This window comes from Drosophila willistoni, assembly GCF_018902025.1.
Source record: "Drosophila willistoni isolate 14030-0811.24 chromosome 2R unlocalized genomic scaffold, UCI_dwil_1.1 Seg200, whole genome shotgun sequence".
Classification (NCBI taxonomy): Eukaryota; Metazoa; Arthropoda; class Insecta; order Diptera; family Drosophilidae; genus Drosophila; species Drosophila willistoni.
The window spans coordinates 6,494,413-6,514,652 of record NW_025814051.1 but is presented as its reverse complement, the minus strand read 5'-3'; the positions used below and the strand labels follow the sequence as shown (position 1 = coordinate 6,514,652).

Sequence of the window (20,240 nt, the reverse complement as noted above, 5' to 3'; positions counted from 1 at the left end):
GAGAGAGAAGAGAGAACCTCTTCACATCTCTTCACTTATCGTATCTGTACTAACTAACTGACATACTAAAAATTGTTTTTGTTGCCGTTTCGCTTGTCGCTCATTTGTCGCCAGCTACCGCTGCTGCTGCTGCCAACACTAATGCCGTTGTCCCTTGTCTCTGTCTCTGTCTCTGTTGTCTGTGGCTGTTGCTCTTGACTGCTGTTGGTTGGCTGATTGCAATCTCATTATGTGTGTCTCTGTTGGATTTGGCTTAAAGTTAGTCAGACGAACTAGCCATAAGCAGAGCAGAAAGAACTGAGAATTTGTCTAGTCACAAACTATGCAAGAAGAATTGCCAAAGCGTTGGAATTGCGGTTGTACATTGTTTACACGCATGTAATTATTTATTGAGATGTTGTTTTAGTTTATATACCCTTAAAAAAAAACAACGGTCATTGTCGTTTTGTTTAGAATTTGTTTCTCTGCTAAAAACAATATTTTTATTTACATAAATTCCTACACACATTTGTATGTACATGAAGTTTTTGTAGTTAGTTAAACCTTTCTTCAATTCATTTCATCGAAATATCTAATCATAAAAATATTTTTACGCAAGATATTTGGATTAGAATTAGGATTGTACTGATTTGAAAACTAACCATACAGGTGCTTTAATGCTGCAATAATTCCACAAGTTTCATTTCTATAACTAATCTGCAAATCTGTCTTATAATAATTATCATTCTACCTACAATGACTACCTTATTGTGACTACCCTATAGTAACTACCTTCTAATGAATAATATTTTACTCAGCCCACTCTGGAAATCTTTAACATTATAAAGGTTTTACTAAATTTTGTTTTATAATTAAATTTTTAAAAAGTAATAACTTTCTTTAATTGAGTGACACTTTCTACTCTAAAAAGTTCATAAAACTCTTCAAAAGTCTTGTCAATCACTTTAAAGAACTATCATTGCTACTTTTTAAAAATGGTTAAAATAATTTTTTTACTGATATACTTAGTAAATTTCAACATTTTCCTAGCTAATTGATTAAAATTAAAACAAATTCCTTGCAAAATATGTTTTATAAAAGTATGTTAACATATACAAGTTCTCTAATTCACCTATATTTTAGATCTTCTTAAAAAAACCATAAGCAAATTCTTACAAAGTTTTTAAATCGTACGTACAAGTTATGTAAAAATAAATCTAAAACTGAATGTGAATCACAATTTTTATCGTATACGGATAGAATATATTTTGAATAAGTATCAACTCAGAACTGAGAAATTATTATTTAGCTCTAAAAAAAATCCTTTGTATATACCTACAACTCATAACTATTTTTTCTTTTTTTATAAAACTAGTGTCTGATTTATAGCTTTAACGTAATGGATTTCTCTATTTTAACGTTTATGTGACTACTATAGATATCAGATAGCTATTATACCTAGTAGGTATTACCTACATAAATCTGTGTTCAGAAAAATATGAATACAAATTCATACAACATTGTAAACTCATTTTTGACATAATATAATATAATTAAGTTGGGCATATTTTCATATGTTTTTAAGGACATAGTTTAAAAAAAAATATAGCAAGATAAAACTTTGTAGTTTCTCTTTTCTGATGATGATGATAGTTGACAAATTCACCCTGAGATTTTTAAGAAGTAGAATTTATGCAATTATTTTGCATCTCTGTTTATTTAATCTGAAATCTTCAAAGCAACTCTTCAAGCAGTTTTTATGCAGAAAATAAAACAAATTGGCAAATATTTCATTTACATTTATACTCTTTAATTTCGGTGAATTGTCTATATACTAATATACACATACATTCAAATATAATAAGTATATATATAAATACAACTTGCATTGGGCGTTGTTTTTACATACTACAAAATTGGCACATTTTTTTGTTTGTTTTTGTTTCTTGTTGTTTTGTTCTGTTTCTGAAATTTGCATTTATATACATATGTATATATATATATGTAACTCTGGCTCCCAACTGGGTCTGATTGAATTATTACAAAAACTAAGCTAAGACAATTATAGCTAAGTACAAATACTAGAAACTAAAAGTAGTTGATAAATAAAACAGGCAGAACAAAAAAGAGACACATGATGAAACAAGTATTGTCCATTTCACAAATAAATATATATATATATATATATCTCCTAGATTTATAAAGTCCATACATAATATATATATGTATATATAGTTTTCTTTTCTTTTTTTTTGTTTTTGGTGCAAAGTAAAAAATTTTTGCTTAAAGACTACAAAGCAGCAGCGGCGGGCGGGTTGAAGTTGAATCGATAATCCAAGTCCGTATCCAAATCACTTGCATAGTCAACACTTTGGGGTATTCGCTCCACTGCTCACACTACTCGTCTCGAGATGCTGCATCAGCAATTGCTGCAGATCGGCTCTCAGGGCGCGCTCCTCGTTGATTTGCAACTTGATCTGGGACATATCCTGTTGCATTTGTCGTATGGCAGTCCAAAGTTGTCGCAACGTGGGTGTCATATCCTCATTCTCTAGTCCTGTGATTTGTTGCGTTGTTTGTTGTTTTACATATTTATTTATTTTTTGGTTTGGTTGGTTGTTTTTAAGTATAAAATAAATTAAGAAATTATAAAATATGTTAGAGTGTTTGTTTGGTTTCGGTGTTGAAATGATATATGATAATGTAAGATATAGGTAAATGTGATATATAGAAAGATTTAAAATATTGAATGTGAAATGTGATAAATGAAAGGACGCAACTGTAGAATGAGATGTGATATATGGTATATGGATTATGTGGCTAATACTAAGATGCATTGGCTAACTACAATTGAAACAAAAAATATATATAGATATATTTATCCTTTAAAAAAAAGTAAAGATAAAAAAAATTAAATGCTATGCACACAGCCACACACGAAAAAAAAATCGTTTAAAAAAATATATATTTATGTAGCAAATTCTTTTTTATTTCATATTTTTTAATTATCATTATTATTGTTTTTTTTTTTTTCTTCGTCTTCTTTCGTTTCGTTCAATACAAATGTATAAATATTTATTTGGTTAGACAACATTTTGCACACACAACAAAAACACTTACAATTTAGTTATTAAATTATTACTTTTTAATAGGTTTTTCCCCCTTTTTTTGTTTTGTTTTTTAGTTTACTAACATTTAAAGCATTTAATTTGATTTAAATTTCGATTTTTTGATTTCGATTAACAACTCACTGGATCTAGAATTAAGTTTGATTCTCTTCAACTATGGCAAATCTCACAAAATATACATACATATATCTTTGTATATTCTACAAAAATCATCATTTTGTTTAGTTCCACTTGTAAAAACAATAAAAAAGCTGCGTGGACGGATTTAAAGCCTTGTTTCTTTTCAATTGTTTAATAGGGCAAGAAATTTGGCTAAAAAGGATAAATCAAGAATTATTAAGTTTCATATATATAGCATCTATTCAACTAGTCTCTGTCTTGTTTTGTTCTCACTTTACTCTATATAGGCCACACACATTGAATTAATTTTGCACCTAACTAGTTAAGTTTTTAGCTTACACTATAGAAAAGATATATGTATATACTAAGTACATACATATATATATCTAGGCAAAAAATTTAAAATTTTGCACAACATCATTTTTTGTTGTTGAAAAAGGCAAACAAGTTCTAAGTACACAGATATATAGAAGTAAGTTTTCGTATAAAAGGCAAATAGCTTAAAGCTAGTCTCAGGCGGGCAAATAATTTGTTCATATTAATTTAGAAAGGTTTTTCGTAGTACAGATAAGTTTTTAAATTTAAATACATAAAAAAATTCAATGAAATATATCGCAGTTAGATGAGCAAAACATTATTCTTTTCTGCACATTAATTTTAAAGAATTTTTTTGTATTTTCAAATAATTATTAGAATAATTCTTTTGGTTTTTTAACTGTGAACACTTTTGGAGCATTGTGTATAAATATTCTAATTGTATGGAATAGTTTTTAGTCTTTTTAACAATTAGTTTGTTTTTCATATTTTTTGTTTTAGAATTGGTAAAGCAAATTTAGAAAGATATTTGTTTACAACAGTTTAAAATATTAGTTTATAAGTGTCTTTGTCTGTTGAATTCATGGCAAATATTTAGCATACATTTTGCACAAAATTTAATTTAAAGTTTGGCTACAAATTATTTGCCCGTTTTGTAGGTAAATTCTAAGGCCAAACAAAATTTCACACACACACACACTCAGGCACACACACATATATATATAGAGCAGCAGCAGCAGCCGCAGCAGCGCATTCAAAGCTATTACTCGAACTGGAGCTGGCGGAGCAGCAGGCGGATGCGTATATGCGAATGAATATGAGACCCTGTGCCCTCTTTTACCCCCCCTCAAACCCCTCAAAGATTGTTGATTTTGCGCCACTGTTTCATCACAAAATTACCGCAACACCAGCTGCCCGATTGTCGTTTAGAGCCATCCGGATTTAATTCCATTCCCATTCCAGCCGTTCCACTACCGTTTCGCATTAGAGAGGCAGAGGCACCGCCGCCACCGCCAGAACACTCCACATCACTGTCATCGGTTATTTCGCCAATGCCGCCAACGCTGTTATCCCCCACCAATTGTGGTGTGCTCCTTTGTAGGGTGCTGGTACGTAAGGCACCGCCACAATTCATTAAATAGCCAGCTCCATAGCCAGCATAGCGATGCGAAGTGGATGCAGTGTCAAAGGAACGATTCAAACGACGATCATAGAGTCCTGGATGAACAGCAGCAGCAGCTGCCGCAGGATTGGGCTTAACTATGGTGGTGGTGCTATTATTGCCGCCCGCTCGATAGGTTATTTTGGGTGAGGCCTTGTTATTTTTCCTTGGCATCAGAGGTGAGGAGATGCCGCTACTGCAGACATTGTCATAGCCGGAACCAAAGCCACTTTTAAGGCGATTTAGGGATTTTCGTGTGGCTCGCTCTTCGGACAAGGCACGCTGATAGTCCTTAATGGCAGAAGAGCCTACTGCTCCTGCCGCTGCTCCAGCATTGGCACCAGCTCCTGGATTTGTTAATGAGTAACGTTGTCCCGATGTCACCGAACTGGAGTACAAATTAAAACTATTCGGACTAGCCTCACGCCAAATGAAGGATGAATTTAAACTGCCCGCCGAATGTTGGCGATTTTGTTGTGATTGCTGTTGCTGGTGTTGTTGATGTTGCTGTTGCTGCTGATGCACTTGATTGACGCCACCGGCATTTATGAAGGGCAACTGCGGATTGGAGGTTGAGAAGGTTTTGCTCGTTTTCAATTTACCACCACGTATGGGTAGACAGGGTGTCCAGGGTTGTAAGGCTAGAATTGTGTATTTATATTTTTTCGGTTTTTTTTTGTAGGTATACAATACAAAAAGAGAAATAGAGAGAAAGAGAGAAAAATGAAGAAAATTGGTTGGTTGACAAAGAATGTTGAAGAAACAACAAGAACAACAACAACAAGGACAACAGAAAATTAATGACAAAAACGACAATAATATGAAAACCAATTAAAACCCACACCAACTAAAAACTATACAAAATTAAGGGAAGGGAAAACAAAACCAAATTAAGGTGATACATGGATCTACAAGAGGTGGAGTATTATATGAGAGTTTTTCGAAATGGTTCAGCATGGTATAATAATATTAAGAACTTTTTATTATTTCTATTGAAATAAATCTGTTTTTCTAATAGTTAATTAAAGTTCAATTTTCGCGGAAATGGCTTTACTATAAGATATATGATTTTTTGAAAATTTTCCTGTGCTTCTTCTAAAAGGATTTTTCTGTGCCACTTACGCGACTTCGTTTTGTGTTCAGTTACAATTATAGTCATTATATTAGTATTAAAGCTAAGAGTACAAGCCAAAATAACAAAGAGATATCTATAAGATGGAAATAACTAATTTAAATGACAAATTTAGGAAGAGACATTCTACGGGAAGAGAACTATAAAGGGCTATAAAATGTAGAAAATCTATGATAATTAGAAACCAAAATTCTCTTAATATCAAACTTTAAAACTTTTAGTTAATAAATTATAAAAAACAGCAAGGTTGATTTTGGTTGAAAACTAAAAAGCATAAGACTTTATCGTTTTGATAAAATTTAATGCTACAGTACTTGCTTACAAGAAAAGTTACTCATAAATTAATAAATATATATATTTTTTAAAATAAGAAATGAAAAAATAAATGCTCCTAGATACACGAATTCAGGATTATGTTACTTTAATTGAAAAGCTAGCACAAAGTTAATTTCTGAAAAAAATTCTAATAACTTTTATTAATACGAACTTATTAAATTCTTGAAAATTTCTGCTGACTATTTTTGACTTAAAAAAATTATAATCCCATTTTTGAACCATTTAAAAAAAGGAGATGATATTAGGCTAACTATATAGTGAGAGTATTAGGACCCAAAACCAATTAGCTAGTTAAGACAAAAGCACCAACATTTAAAAACCGCAACCAAAGGAAAATGGTGGGGGGAAAGACGATATAAGAAGGAAATGAAACCATTTTTTTGCGGATGGGAATTGATAGAGACAACGGCTATAATAAACCACACAATGCTGTTTATACAATTTAAATAAGCCAGGATAGATGTCTTAAATCTAATGATTATGGATAGCAAATTAAAATTAACTTAAGTGAGTGGGATTTGCTTGGATAAAAGAATCAAAGAATATTTATTATAAAATGAAACTAAACAAATTTAATAATATATATTTTTTTTGAAACAATAACAAAAATTAAACGTTCTAATACAGGTAATCAATTGTGAGTTTTTCCGACATTGTGTTTTAACAAATATTAAAGCTTAAAAAGAAATTATTTGTATGCCAATATATGTAGTTGTTTAAACATTTTTTTTTTTTTGTTCATTTCAATGGTTTTTTTTTTTTTTTTTTGATTTTGTTTGTTATACAGTTTTAGACTTAAAATTAAATTTTCCGTTGTTTTTTTCTTGTTTGCTTTGGTTTTTAATTTAATAAGCTTGTACAATTTTGTGGTTAAAAAAAAGGATGAGTAGAAAAAAAACAATAACCAAACCAAAACAAATAAAAAATTTAAATATATATAAATAATAAATTTTTCTCTGATTTTAGCAGATGATTTCACATTTAGGTGAGTTTGTGTATATGAAAGGGTTGTACAGTTGATTGTGTCTGTGTGTGTGTGAGTGAGAAAGCATTTCTTTAAAGGCTAACAAAATTTGCAAGAATTTCATCTTGTCTTGGCACTAGATAAAGCACATTTTCGATTTGCGAAACTTACCCGAATGAATCGTATTCCTAGTGCTATTCTGATAGGCGGCGCAATAGGCCTCAAAAACCCGCAAAACCAATGCGTCCTCCTCATAGGTGGGCTGATTTTTACGACCACTGCAATAGCCAGCTGCTCCTCCGCCGCTGCTGCTGCTGTTGTTGCCACTACCGGAGCCAGTTGTGACATTTAATAAACTGGGACGCAATGGCGGTGTGGGACGCAAACAGCTGATGGTCCAGTTAGCTGTAAGTAAAGTCGATTAACACGTTGATTTCGCAAACATAGGGAATTAAATCTAAATTGATAGCTTTGGAAAGATGCCACAATGTGACCCCCATAGGGTCACATAGCTGACATATTATTTTATATAGCTAACCCTTTGTGCTTCCTTTCCTTGCGCTTGGCCCCGCCGCTTGGACCGTTGCTGCTGCTGCTGCCACCGCTTGATTGCCTTCCGTGGTTGCTAATGGCTGTGGTGCTACTGTCTTGTTGTTTGGTGTCTGGACTAAACTTGATTTGTGGCTTAGTGTTCCCAGATGACTTGGTAGACTTGGTGGTTGTGGTGGATGCATTAGATGTGGTGGAGGCTGAGTGTGCGTGTTGTATTGATTGTAACTGAGGTGATGATTGAAGGACAGGCTCCGTTTGTGTTGTGACATCGAGTTGTTGATGTTGGCTCCCCCCGCCAATGGCTGCTGCTGCTGCTGTTGTTGGTTGTTCCCGCCTCCTACAGTTACTGGCGGCAAGCTTTGTGGCTGCTGTTGACGGTTGTTGCCTGGTGGCATAAGCAGATTGTGGCCCGTTGGCGGTGACATCTGAAATATATAAATAAAAGTATATATTAAAAAACAAATCTATCAAATTGCTGTATTATAATAAACTCTAGTTGATTGGGTTAGAGAATTGAAATCAATCAGAACAACAACAATAACAACAAGTATAATCTGCGAGCGAGCAAAGCTTGGCAAGCAAATCGAATCGTATGGGTTTTGGTTTGTTTTTTTTTTTGTGCATTTATTTATGTGCGTGTAGGTGTGTGTGTGTTGCTGAGCGTTAGATAAATGTTTTGTAATTCGTTTGGCCTTTTTGGTAAAAACAAAAAAAAAACAGAGAAAGAGAAAGTTTTTTAAAATGAGAGAAATGAATGTCTAGATATGTGTTAAAATTCGTTAGTTAAATACTTTTTCAATTTCCCAAGTTTTAAATTTAAGTGAACTAATTTATTAGGGCAAATGGCTGTATGTTCTTATCAAACGGGGAAAAAAACTTCAAAATTGGTTTGGCTGTTAATTCGTAACGATTTGTTGGTTCTTACGATTTCGTATTATTGGAATTACTATGCGAAAAAGTACAGAAAAGAACTACTGAAGGCGCTAACTGGTTCAACTCATTTTGAAGGGATCCGAAAAAGAGTTTTAGTTTTCAGATAACTTTTTATCGAAGAAATATACCAATTAAAGTCATGTAATTCTCTTAAGAATACAAATCCTATTAGTTATCATTTTTTTGAGATAAAAATTCTATGAGTATAAATATGAATGTTAATATTCAATCGGAATTGAATAACTTTTTAGGTATTCATAGAAATATCACTTATAGGGTATACACTAAAATATGAACTCTGGCATTGTAAGCCTTGCCAATATTTTTTTTACTTTATTTTATTTCAATTCCAAACTAGTTTTAGCGTTAAAGACATTTTTAGAATTTGTTAGCAAAGTCTGCTGATGCTATAGCTACATATATAGAAAAACTGCTCAACTTTTTTGTGCTTCTTTTTAAAATAGTTTTCTTTGGAAGATTAACCTTAAACCGTATTAAATGCAAAGGTTGACTTAAATTTCGAAAAATTATAGAAACTCTTCAAACTAAATTATTACAATATACTTTTAATCAAGGGATATAAGTTTGATCACATAAAGCATTTTAAAGAAAGGTTTCCCTCCAAAACTAATTGGCTTTTGGTAATTCTCACCGAAAGTAGAATGAGCTGGTTAGTCAATCAATTTGAGTTTAGACTTTTCTTGAATGAGTGAATCGAAAAGCAAATGAATGATAAGAAAAAAAATAATTTTTGGACGTGCTGCATTTGATTTTGATTTTTTTTTTTTAGCAAAACGAATATACAAAACAAGTCGAAAAACAATCGGAACACGTGCACAACAAAACGGCCATAGACCACGGCGACCGATTGGGATTGGATTTGCTTGCCTTCTTCGCGAGCCGCACACAATGAACAATCGATAGAATTTGAAAGTCTGCCACCGCTTGCTCCCACATTGTCACAATCCTCATCCTCACTGCAGAGAGGACAAAATCCGGAAGTAGATGATGAAGAGGTGGCTGTGGTGGCTGTTGTGGTATTTGTGGTGTTGCTTCCAATGCTGCAACCGCTGCAACAATTCTGACAGATTGAACAATAGAGGGCACCCTCACTATATCCACTGGCCACATCCAGCGAACAAAAGCAACTCGAACAAATGGAATTTTTTGAATCCATGCTGGAGGAATCCTTACTCTTTTTATAGGCATGAACAATGCCGCGAACCACTTCGGGTGGCAGACGTTCCTTCTTCCACCAATGGGCATACATGCCGGAACGAAAAACTGGTCCAGGAGATGGTACTACTGGAGCAACTGAATCCAATTGATCCGATGAGTTGGACGTGAAGAGAAGTTGATCATTTTGATAATTATTACAGCGATGACTCGTCTCGTCCACACTTGAGCTGGAGGGCAAGAAAATACTTTTGGTGTACACTTGAAATGGCGAAGGTGGCGGCAATAAAGGACAATCTTCCACATCATTTTCCTCTTCCTCCTCGTCCTTTCGGTTGGTGGGGGTTCGTGGCTCCGTTTCCTCTGCCTCCTCTAGTTTGTCTTCATTTGGTTTTTCGTCTTCGAGAATTTGACTTGCCTCTGGTGTTAGAAATTTTTCTCTAAATCTACCGCAGACATCAAAATGCTGTTCATCCAATAGATTATCATGGCCTCGGGTCTCATTCGGTGGATCTGGTGAGGCTATGGTACAACTTCCAGCCATGCCACTATCACTAGACCTCGGACTGGGACACTGAGAACTCTCACAGCAACGACATTTGCAATCTAAATGGAGATCACCACCCCGATCCCTATAACGATCACGTTCCCGATCTCGTCGCGGCGGCGGTGGAGGAGGAGGTGTTGGCGCTTGTCGTGGCGGTGTAGACATTGGTTTATCATTCATTTGGAGATACTGATAGCTTATGCAGCGTCGCATAGAATCACGATTTTTTGTTGCATTGGTATCTATGCATAATTCTGATGATGAACTACTACTACGGTTTGTAGATGGATTGGGTTTAATAGTGCTATTGTCTTCCCCAAGGGATGATACATTATTATTATTATTGTAGAGTAACTCGGCTTGAAGCTTATCTGGTGCTGTGAGACAAGCAGCTGGCAGATCTAAGGAACTTGAGTGGACATCCTCTTCGACACTCTGCTTTTGTATCAACTCCTGACGATCACGCCAACTAGGCACATAGACTTCAGTGTTTTTCGAATGATTGAAGCGATTGCCCACAAAAATGCTTGGCATGCTATGACGTTCGATTGGTGAACTGGGATTTGAGGCAATGGGTGGATTAGATAAGGTTTCCTCCTCTGCTAGATTCTCGCATGCTGTGAATGCGCCACCCAAACGTCCGATATACATGGAGCTGGCATCGGATCTTTGTTGTTGCAACAGAATGGGGCGAGGCGATTCTGCCACCGTTTCGTCCTCTTCTATATGATTGGTTAGACTAGTGCCACCCAATTCCAATGTGGCTGTGGATGTGTGAATACTTGAATGCCTTTCCGTTGACTTGCGAGCTAAAGCTCTCAATGCCTGAGAGCCTATTATCAGAGATTCCTTCTTCAATTGATTTTGTCCCTGGAATCTATCTTCATCATCATCGAATGATTCCAATTTAATTAAATTAATCGATGATAAATGTCTGGGTTTACTTCGTCCTCCGTCCTGCGGATGATCCACAAAAGTGCCCGTTGAATTGCAATACAAAGAATCATCGTCACGTTTATTCTGATAGAATTTCACATACTCAAATGGATCCGAATCACAGGATCGTAGACTGGTGCCATCTTCATATTCGTCTTCATAGCTCTCTGAATCGGTGGGAAATTCAAAAGCATCTTGACGCTCCAGTTCCGATGACTGATTAGAGAGTTCCATAGTATCGTTTTTGAGATCTTTCAATTTGGCCGCTGCCTTATGGCAACGTTTCTTACGCAAAGCTATCCGCTTGAGATCAATGCTCTGGCGAGCTTGGGGATAGAGTAGCATCTTTACAATGGCACCACGTAGGCGTCCCGCCTTTACGAGGCAAGCAAAATGGGCACTTAAATTGGCATAGGGTGCTGTGGGCGGATAATTTCTTGGAGGTAGAGTGATGGTTGGGGAAATGTTGTTGTTGTTGTTATTGCTGTTGTAGTAGGCACACAGGGAGAAGCGTGTACAATAGCCACGCGAATCCAAATGCTGACTGAGCTGCTCACATATCACAAGTATTAAGTATTTGGAAATGGCATTTAAATAAAATGAATCTAAATAACTAAAATGTGATCGAAAACACTTACATGACTTGCATTCAATTGACCACCCAAAGAGGAATTACTCAGATTGCTCAATTGCCTCTTAATGCCCATGGGCAGACTAGGATTATTGGCATTTAATAGCTCCACCCATTTGTTGGCTTCATTTGGTCCTTGACAAACGGCCACAATGCGATCAATTAATGAGCTACTAATCTCGAAAGCATTTTTAATGGCCTCCGTATCCTCCAAACGATTCACCACAATGCCAGTTAAGGGAAGTTTGCCCTGAAAGAATCGCAAATTATCAATTATCAAATCAAAGAAATGCTAATTAAGTGCCTTTCCAACCTCATAGATAAAAGCACTCATCCTTTGGCTAACACTTAGAATTAGCAACGTTTGTGGAAAGAGTACAAAATAACGATCTCGATGATCGGCTCCAACAGCAACACTGCCCATATGAATGATATCGCCCAATGAGCTTAGCTCTTGTCCCTGCCAGCCACGAACTGGACCAGTTAGTACTTGTAATTCCAATTCCTTTTGCCGTCGCGTCGCCGAACATGTGGCAGCAATATCCTTATAGACAGCAACGCTGCGTTGTGTATCACCACGATCTGGATGACTGCTCTCCATATGTCGTTCCAACTCTTGCAGCATAGCAGAATATTTATCCAGGCGGCGAAACGGTTTCGATAGACCTGTGGTAAGAACCAGTAGGCCAGGAGTGGCAGCTCCCTGACGTTCCATATACTTTTCCAGCTCATCTCTGGCAGAAGAAATACAAATTAATGAATAAACTCATATCAACAAAAAGGTAAGGTACTTACTTGTACTTATCTAATATGACTATGGCCTTGGGATGAGCAGCACAATAGGCCTGATGAACCTTCTTCATTAGTGGGGCTATGGTTAGAAATAGTTTTCCAACTCTCTCCTTGCACTCTTCAATTTGTGTTAGCAAATCCTCATGGGTACGAACGATTTCCACAAAATTGCACATCAACTGGGCATATTCATCAGGATTGAGACTGCAAAGGAGAGAGTTAACCAAGTGTTAACAAAAAGATAATTGCATGTCTCCCTCTCTCTTTACTTACATTTGTGTCTGGAGCATGGGTTCTAGGAAATTCTCAAAGAGTCCCTGCAATTCAGCCACATGGGCTCGCTCGGAATCCAAAAGATCTTTCAGTACAACCGAACGATACTCTTGGATCTCTTCGGGGGCACGTATTGATACCTCTTTTTGTGGCAAGGGGGCATTATATTCATTTACATAGTTGCTGGGAAACCAGCCAGTCTTATCATTCAATGTTCCCTCCCACCAGCCGCCATCCTCACGTTGGGTAACTGTTATTAGATCACCCTTTTTGAAGCATAGCTCATCATTGTTGCTTCCCATAAAGGAAAATTCAGCCTGTACCACCAATGGTTGATCCATGATGATTCGTTTATGGTTCGGCTGTGTCTGCTTCTCGGCTAAATTGCTTCAACTGCACCAGAAATAACAAATAAAAAAAACATAAAAATTAGTGAACTTGAAATATCAACATAGACATCCCCTTCTCCACCAATCCCAACCCACGCAGACACATATGGGGCTGAAAAACTTTTCTTTCTTGACATCTTTTTTTCTGCTTTTCCCCCTCCCTCTCAATTGTAATTGCCTGGAAAACTCTTGGCCAAGGTTAGACATTGAGAGCAGAAGAAAATATACAAAATAATTACGAAATTGAAAAAAGAATTTTAGATAGCCAAAATGATGTGAGAAAAAATAAATATATTGCATGGATTGGAAAGAAAATATAGTCGAACATTTTCAATTCTCAATGGGGCCATAAATCATAAACCGTAATTTATGAGCGAGTCGAAATTTTTGTTTTTCCTTTTTTATAGATATGTCCGTATGCTCGAAACATTTACTTTAAGAGGCATGGCATGTACACACATTTGCAAAACATGGCATTTTTATGTGATTATCGTTAAAATTTAACAATATTCAGATGGATTTCGTTCTTAAGAAAGATCTCAGTCTCCTTTTCATTCTCGGCCCATCACCATGACGTCATAATTTATAAACAAATTTGAATAGTTCTCCATCTCGTGTATCGTTATCTTATCTGGCATGTGCAAATAAAGCTTTTTATAGGCAAATTCATCTAAAAAGTGACCAAGATGCAGAAAATCTTTTATACTGACATTCTGAGTTTGTTTAACAGAAAAAGAATAATTATTTTTAAAATCTCAAAAGTTGGTCTGCATAATTTAAGGTTGCATATTTTTGTACTAAAGTTCTGGAAGGCAGTAACAAGTGTTTTGAGAAAATTATGACCTATAAAGAATAATTTACTTCTATCTACTTGTGCTCGAACCGGCATAACCTTTGTCTAGTGTAGGCTATATTCGAGATCAAAAAAGATGTAGGGTACCCTTGATCTATAAAAACTTGTAGTTTATTTGTTGCAGTTTTTGGGAAAACTTTTTCAATCTTCGACCAATGTTAGTTATTAAAGAAAGCTCCCCTTGCAAGAACCGACCCAGCACTTGAAAAATAATCTCTCTTGATTAAAAAATAAATTCCAAACGAAAATATGATTCCAAAACATCTCGCGCACGATTGATCGGTAAAACTACACGTTTATGATTCACAAAGGAGTCCAAACTGATTAAAGAAAGGGGTTAAAGGCAAGGTTAGTGTACTATGATCTCCCGACAAAAGAGTCATTTATGATTAGAGAACGAGCACATTTATGACGACTTAATCAGAAATTGCATTCAACGAGGGACAATTGTTTAACAAAGTAAATTTATAACGAATTAAACTCTATACTTGTTCCACTTTTCACAATTTGAAAAACATTATTAATAAATTTGAAAACTTATAGTTCAGCTCTCGAAAAGAGACGTCTGCTACACAAATTTGAACTGAAATATGTCGATATTTGCTTATAACTCATTAATATTAAAATTTAATGGAAAATTTTATCTAATATATAGACAACTACATACATATATAACGAGAATACGACCGATCAAATAAATCTTTTGGATTTATTAGTCTTATGTCCACACATTTTCTAAAGTTAAAATTTAAAATAACTAAAAGATTTAGAAGGAGGAAAACTAGAAATAACTAAGCAATATTAAGGGGAATATTCAAAGTTGTTTCTATTTTTCACACAATTATCTACCATATTTGACTTGTTTTCTTTATGTTTATAGAATTCTCAAATAATATATAAAAATTACTTTATTTACTCCAAATAATTTAGTCGTTTAAGTACGTTGTCTTTCTATATACTGAAAGTAAAAGTATAAACATTTCATAATTCGATTCGAGAAAGTAAAATTTCATTAATTTGACATAAGAATTTCGTGCGATTTGATTTTTCTATATGCATGATCAATAAATTATACAAATTATAACAATTTGTTCCATGATATATAAAAAGATTAATTGTTCTATTTATGGTTACACTTGAGGTTTTCTATATACAAGAAATATGTCTATTATTTTGGCCACATGTACATACATATATATGTATGTATATATATATATTGGATTAATCACACATTTTCAATGATTAAACGCAACAATATGACAAACGTGTGTACCACTTTTTGGTTTTGGCTAAAAATACGGAAAATAACCAACAAGTCGAAGGTAGAAAAATAATTTTTTGTCATTTTGACGTCTGCTTGAACTTCCATATGCTGCATATATCAGGCGATCATTCGAGTACAGACATAAATTGACAGGAGGAAGACCTTTTCCATTACAGAGTCAGAATTTGTGATGAATTCTATAGAGATATAGTATAATTCTACTTGGATCCCGTCTTCCTCTCTCGGACAAGGTCATGTTGTGTGTTAATTTTCCACTTTGAGCGACAACAAAATTTTCTCTTTGCCCACTTTTAGGCCAAATTTAACACATATTTTTATATAGATCAGGTATATATACATATATAAAGTATATATGTTAGTATAGCACTTGATTTTTTTCATACTTTTTGTTGGTGTACGAAAATTTGCCGTTCGTCAAACGATAAGGCTGCACCGCACGCGTTCATTGCTTCAGCGAAACTGAGGGAAAAACATGGCGACAAAATGCCAAATGAATTTTCACGGTTTTCCCTCAATCTCTCGCTCTCTCTCTCACTCTCTGTGTGTGCCTCTGGGTCTGTCTGTGGGATCATATATATATAGCATATATTTATACATGAATCTTTTAGCCGGATACATCGCATATTTTCATGACAAAAACAAACCAAACGAAACAACAAGAAAAAAAAAAAGAGAGCGAATCTTAATGCCTCTTTTAATTTTCCCATAAGGGGGGATGGAAAATCGGTGGGAAAATGGTCGATGAAAATTATACAAAATTCTTTCTTCTTCTGGTTTTTCTTTCATTGACAAAAATGTTTTCAAAACAGATGAGAATCAGCGAAAAAAAAGAATCTCTACGTATGTTTTTTTTTTTTTTTTTTGCATTCTATGTTTATGGCTTTAGTAATCGGTTAAGAACTTGAATATGTATATAGACGACTCAACAATGTTAATGGAAAATGATGTGAAAATTCACCTGTTCCATTCAATTTGTGTGCCACACGAGCGAAATGCGAAAGTGTTTTCGGAAATATTCAATGGAAACAAAAATAGAATATTTTTATTAGAAATCAGGAATCACCTATATATAAAATGCGTTTCTTTTTTTGTATACAACTAATTTCAAAGATTTCATCGATCCGAATAATTTAAATTCTATCACATAAAGTCAAAAATTACTCCTTGTTAATGATTTATGTAGTTAATATATCTTATTAATGTAATGGAACAATAGTTCTTTAATTGGGTTTTTCATCTTTCTTTCTGCTCATTTTTTAAAGACTTGAATGCGAAATATTCATCGACATTTAATAGTTCATACTGAGTAATCATAATGTCGATCCAAAATCATTTTAAATTTTTCTTTGCTATTTTCTATTTCATTGGTTTTAACATTTTATTTAATAATTATTGTTATTTTTTTTGTTAAAATGCAAAACAAATAACATATAGAAATGTTTTAAGTCATGCGCCATACAAAAAAAAAACATAAGAGAACAAAACAAAATAAAGCAATACTTCATCTTTCTATATTGTTGACCTCATTTGAACGAAACAAATATTTTTCTATACATACAAATAATTATACATACATACACTATATGTATATATATGTATGTAGTAGGAGTTCTCTCTCAATCAAGTCAAATGAAAACCAATCAAATTATGAACTTCCTACACTTTCGGTTGATCAAGAAGTTGACGCCCACTTGAAACTCTATAAATACTCGATGAGGAGGAGGAGAAAGAGGAGGAGGAAAAGACGGGCAGCTGCAGAAGGGGGAGCGAGTAGGCAAAAGTCAAATTAAATTCTATTATGGTCATAGATCTTTTCGCTCACAGATGTATGCATCCTCAAGTGGTAAACTTAAATAGTGGGAGTGGAAAAGGTGGACAAGGCGGAGATGTCAGGGGATGAGCAACCAGATTTTGCCGGCCAACAAACTGCATCAATTTGGTTTTTTTTTTTTGGTTGACTCTTTTGTTTCGTTTGTGTTTATGTTTCTCTTGGCTACTCTCTTTCTCTGGTTACCTCATTCTGCTCTTTTGTTTCTTATAAATTTTTATTTTCACATCATCTCTCATCTGAAAATTGCGCACTTCCGGATGAATTTCCCCCACCCCCCAACTAGTCCCTCTGATTTTAGGTGACAGTTGGGTTATTCTTCTTCGTTTTGTCAGTTTCTTTCCATCCATTTATTTGCACATATTTTGCTTGGCACTCTGCCGCACGTCCATCCACTTCCATCTGTTGCATTTAATGAATTAATTACAACGAAAATTGAATGATTCGATGGTATGAGATCGTACATAATGGATCGTGCCAGAGAATGGATATATCTCTGCGTGTTTCTCTCCCTGCGTCTCTCTTCCTCTCTCTCTCTCTCTCTTAGTTTGTTTTGTGACCTCTAGTTGCCTCGTTTCGTTGCACCGCCTACGGAAATTTAATTGTTTTGCGGCCATGGACCCCTCTAGCCATAACGAATTCAGGGTTAATAAGCTTAAGGGGGGAACCAATGTTGATAAACTAATCTACGATCTGATATTAATCTTCTATGCGATTCTACTAAATTTAAAACAAACTAATATAAGCAAACTAACATACAAAATGATATAAATTTTAACATGTGTCATGTATGCAATAAGTCAAATATTAATTGTTTGTCAGCTTATATAACTTATAAACTTTAATTTTCGTCGATTCTGTGTTGAGTTATCCTTGACTTTGATGGCCGATAACTTTTTGAAGAACCCTCGTTAACTGGTTTTTTCACATCACATCCTTTTGGTCTTCTTTTATACCTAGGTCCTTTGCTATTGCAAATTACCTATTGGTAATTTTCAAGATACAATTTCAAATTTTCGTGCCTCCATATTATTCAAATATCATGAATGTTGAAATTAATTTGTTTTTAATAAATTCTTAATATAATAATAAATATGCCTCTTCTATAGAACATTCCTTTAAAATGTTGAAGTAGACTTTTCTATGCCGGTATACGGTTCTATTTTTGAATCGTTTTCGAATTATATTTAAATTTTTTTAAAGTGAACAGATCAATATTTAAAGGCATCATAGTGTGAAATGAACGTAATTTCTGCAGGGTACTCATCCAGCAAATTGATGGAGATTTAAATATATCTCTTTTCAATACTCTAAAAATTGTGTTGGTTGGATTCTTTAAAAACGAATATGTGTTATTCCCAATGCAGCACATTCTAAGTTGCATTCGAAATGAATATAAATAAATATTGCTAATGGATTCCACAAACTGCATATACCCCAATTGCAGTCTGCAATGAGAGGGTATAATAAAATGGCACGAGGTTCAAATTATTTATGAATGGAAACCATGAAAAGCAGGAGTCAGAACCCAGAAAGAGGAGCAAGAGTGAGAGAGAGATATAGAGCGGGGCGAAGAAGAGTCTGGACTATAAAAAAAAGTCTGTATACAATTTGGTCTTTTCAGGCGTTGACAGAATTTGTATTTTCTTTACTTTATTTCGATTTCTTTGGCAAGAGTTCAAATTTTATTTTTTGTATGGCTAGAACCTGACTGTGGCTAGGTGGAGCAAACAGGCCTGGACTCGCTCTCCCTATATTGACCCAATGGCTTAGGCAGCATAAAGTGGCAGACCTTTGCGGGGCAATAAATTACAAAAACTAAGACTGGTATGAGACGGGAGCGGGAAAACTGAGAGGAGAGGAGAACGCGAGAAATTTGTTAAATTTACTTGTCGGCTGCAGAAAGAAGAAACTGAACGAGGGAATAGAGGAAATGCAGTCATGGGCATAGTTGAAATGCTCCCAACTATATATAGATCAGAAGGGGGCGGAGAAATGAGGAATAAATTCAAGTAAAGTTTCCATCTAGTTGGTTTTATTATGTAGTTCTGATAAGAACTTTTTGCTGAACTATCCCCCATTGCTACGCCCTTGGCCTTAAGAGTTTTCCCCGTTATGCATTTGTTGTTGTTGTTACTGCCGCCAGTCTGACGCATCAATTGTTTGATACTAAGATGACACCACGGCAAGAACGGGGGACCGAGGGGCTGAGTAGTGCCACTGAACCTTTTGAGTCTATGTAATAGAGTCTATGTATATAGAATTCTGACTCATATATTTATTGCTAATGTTGTTTAAACATTTCCCACCACCACCATCTTAAGTGTGCGACATTAGGAGGGGGTGCTGCTGCTCACCTTCAACTTTGTTTCGTTTGGACAAACATTTGTTGCTTTCGTTGGATATACTTATTTCGTTGTTAGATTATCACTGTTTATTCACCGTTTTCATTAACTTTATCGTATGTGGAGCACTCCGTATCTATTTCGCGATTATTTTCCTATATTTATTTATATATTTAACAAAAACAAAACAAAACTGAACGAGAATTTACACTTTTTACCAAAATTGCCCGTACAAACACAACAACAAAAATAGTGGGTTAAAATAGTGGTCACTCTCATTCGCCTTATACCCAGTAAACATTCTGAATTCACATTGACTGCGTGGGAACCGAGAGAAAACATTTTTTGATTGAAATCTTGCATTTGTGATGCTACAATTCGAGGGTTTCAACTATTTATATATATTTATCTTGGTGAACAACATTGTTAAAGGCTTCTTCCTCTGAAAGGGTGTACAAGCTCTTAGCAATATTCACTTTTCTGAATTTAAAAAAAACTGTTGCATAATGTTAGGAGTTGTGTTCGCTAAAATCACTTTTCCCTTTATTTGAGAGTCAATACGCT

At 34.8% G+C, this 20,240-nt stretch overlaps 1 protein-coding gene across 5 annotated transcripts; it reads right to left on the bottom strand.

The window, feature by feature from the left end:
* Positions 1–1,767: 1,767 nt before the first annotated feature.
* Positions 1,768–19,928, bottom strand: LOC6643737 (rho guanine nucleotide exchange factor 7). Of its 5 annotated transcripts, XM_002066350.4 has the most exons (9): positions 19,689–19,923; positions 12,977–13,369; positions 12,707–12,907; positions 12,225–12,645; positions 11,919–12,161; positions 7,675–8,113; positions 7,308–7,541; positions 4,443–5,345; positions 2,198–2,536 (listed from the first exon to the last, which is right to left on the bottom strand). In XM_002066350.4, exons 2-9 carry the CDS (start codon positions 13,315–13,317, stop codon positions 2,343–2,345), a joined length of 2,976 nt encoding a protein of 991 aa, XP_002066386.2. In that variant the 5' UTR covers positions 13,318–13,369; positions 19,689–19,923; the 3' UTR covers positions 2,198–2,342. The 5 variants fall into 5 exon arrangements, with proteins under 5 accessions (XP_023032145.1, XP_002066386.2, XP_023032146.1 ...); XM_023176377.2 differs by lacking the exon at positions 4,443–5,345 and having other exon boundaries at positions 1,768–2,536; positions 19,689–19,920; XM_023176378.2 differs by lacking the exons at positions 2,198–2,536; positions 4,443–5,345 and adding an exon at positions 3,218–3,419 and having other exon boundaries at positions 19,689–19,920.
* Positions 19,929–20,240: the final 312 nt, after the last annotated feature.